Raw genomic sequence first — 2,210 nt, 5'->3', positions numbered from 1 at the left:
GAAATAGACAGTTGACTCATATATCCAAAAGGCCAAACAATATATTAAATGTATCAACTGTCATGCTTAATCCGAAACAAACAAAAAAAATACTTACTATGTACGCCTAACGTCTGACAAAGTAGTAGTTGTGCACTTGGTTTTGTTATTTTATATAGGATATGCATTACATTACATGACATGACATGTTAGTGTCTGGATGGACATTAGTATAGGTAAGCATGCATAATGCAAGGTCCTCCGTTGAAAAGTTTTAAAAACATATTAACTTGCAGATTCACATGAAGCAGTTTGTTGTATCACTATGCTTAATACTAAAACTAATCATAAACAAGAGTCACTGAAACACAACGCATATATAGTCATTAAGTTCATTTGTAATGTGCTATTAAAAGATTAGACGGAATCAAATCAATTTTTCTATTAATAACCAATTATAATAAACTAACTAAATCTAGACTAATTAAAAATAGTAGTCATGTAAACAGCTACTGTCACATGGTCTTTTATTCATCAACTACTACGACTAGTAAACATTAAAATAAACAACTCAATTATCTCTAACCACAGAACCATCACCAATCAAGTGATCTATCTTTTCTTCAGGGTGCTCAAAGAAATCTGCTACATCCAATTGTGTGATGTCAATTTGATTTTCAGAGATAAAATTAGCTTCGGGATTTTTCTCTTTTCTTTTAATTGATGCCTGATAAAGCTCAATCAAGCGCTTCGCCGTACGATAGGTACGTGCCCAGTGTCCACTTCCACCACATCGATAGCATTTGTTTGCTGAGCCACGTGCTTCTGGCACTTCATGCCTATCATCCTTATTTTTCCCCTTTTGGTGGTGATTTTTCTTTGAAGAGTGATTAATACCAGGAAAATAATTTCATCTTTGACCATTATCACGACCACGACCACGACTATTATCACGACCACGACTATTATCATGACTACGACCGGGGCCACGACCTTTTCCGTGCCTGGAGTAGTGGGCATACACCGCATTCACTTCGGGGAGTTGTGCAGCGCCAGTAGGTCGATTCTCGTGATTTTTCATCAGCAAATCATTATTTTGTTCTGCCACAAGAAGATGAACAATCAAATCACAATACTTTGTGAAACCTTTCTCTCGATATTGCTGTTGTAGGAGCACATTCGAGGCATGAAAAGTGGAGAACGTCTTTTCCAGCTTATCAGAATCACTAATCTTTTCTCCACATAGTGTCAATATAGAAGTAATTCTGAACATCTCAGAGTTATACTTCATAACTGATTTGAAATCTTGTAGCCTTAGATTGATCCATTCGTGTCGTGCTTTTGGGAGGAAGACCATCTTCAGGTGGTCATACCTTTCTTTCAAGTTTTTCCATAAAACGGGTGGATCCTTAATAGTAAGATATTCAATTTTCAGGTCCTCATCAAGATGATGACGCAAGAATATCATAGCCTTGGCATTTTTTTGGTTGGATGCTTTATTATTTTCTTTAATGGTGTCTCCAAGACCCATAGGATCAAGATAGATTTCAGCATCTAGCACCCATGATAGGTAGTTCTTGCCCGAAATATCAAGGGCAACGAACTCGAGTTTTGTATGGTTAGCCATAAAATAGAGAGAATAAAAATAGTACCTTAACCTTGAAAAATTCCTTGAGACGGTAGAGTCTCGTGCTGATAACGTGTTATAGAACAATAATGTAGAACAAGAGAGAAGAGGGGAGAGTTCTTATTTCTCTTATGAGGGATGATATACAATGAAGAGAACATCTCTATTTATAGGAGAGAATTGACTTGGTGCCAAAGTCACAAACCCTAAAATCTCTCCTAAAGATAGACATCACAATATTATAATAATATTTATAACAACAATAAATTTATTAATTAATTATTGATTAATATTAAAAAAATAGTAAATGACTATTTTATCTATTGCCGAGTCTTTTAATGAAGGGCAAAAAGTTCAATCAACATTTCTAAGGCCCTTCACACTTTTAATATAATATAGATTATAAATCAGCTCAAAGAGTTAAATTATTTATAAATACAGAAAAAGTTATATTCTCTTTAGGACATATTAAAAAGAAAAGTATGCTACATAAATTGGGACAAAGAGAGTATATAATATTCATTTTTTTTATAGACAAATAAATATTATAGCATATTTTTTAATGGGAAAAAGTGCAAAAATACTCCTCAATTCTATGATTTAG

General features: G+C 33.9%; 1 protein-coding gene across 1 annotated transcript; it reads right to left on the bottom strand.

Moving 5' to 3' along the window:
• Positions 1 to 550: 550 nt before the first annotated feature.
• Positions 551 to 1,606, bottom strand: LOC132631051 (uncharacterized). The gene is made up of 2 exons (XM_060346651.1): positions 1,013 to 1,606; positions 551 to 856 (listed from the first exon to the last, which is right to left on the bottom strand). The coding sequence occupies exons 1-2, from the start codon at positions 1,604 to 1,606 to the stop codon at positions 551 to 553; spliced, it is 900 nt and encodes a 299-aa protein (XP_060202634.1).
• Between the last annotated feature and the right edge of the window lie 604 nt (positions 1,607 to 2,210).

The sequence above is a fragment of the Lycium barbarum genome, chromosome 3 (genome assembly GCF_019175385.1).
Source record: "Lycium barbarum isolate Lr01 chromosome 3, ASM1917538v2, whole genome shotgun sequence".
In the NCBI taxonomy this organism is placed as follows: Eukaryota; Viridiplantae; Streptophyta; class Magnoliopsida; order Solanales; family Solanaceae; genus Lycium; species Lycium barbarum.
Note: the sequence above shows the minus strand (reverse complement) of the source record. Positions and strands in the feature narration are given on the sequence as shown.

Bases quoted from the DNA above. Each gene is read 5' to 3' on its own strand.
- LOC132631051 (XM_060346651.1), bottom strand. From the start codon at position 1,606: ATGGCTAACCATACAAAACTCGAGTTCGTTGCCCTTGATATTTCGGGC. The intron at 857-1,012 runs GTGAATGCGGTG...CACTCTTCAAAG, and splicing joins GCGCTGCACAACTCCCCGAA to AAAAATCACCACCAAAAGGG.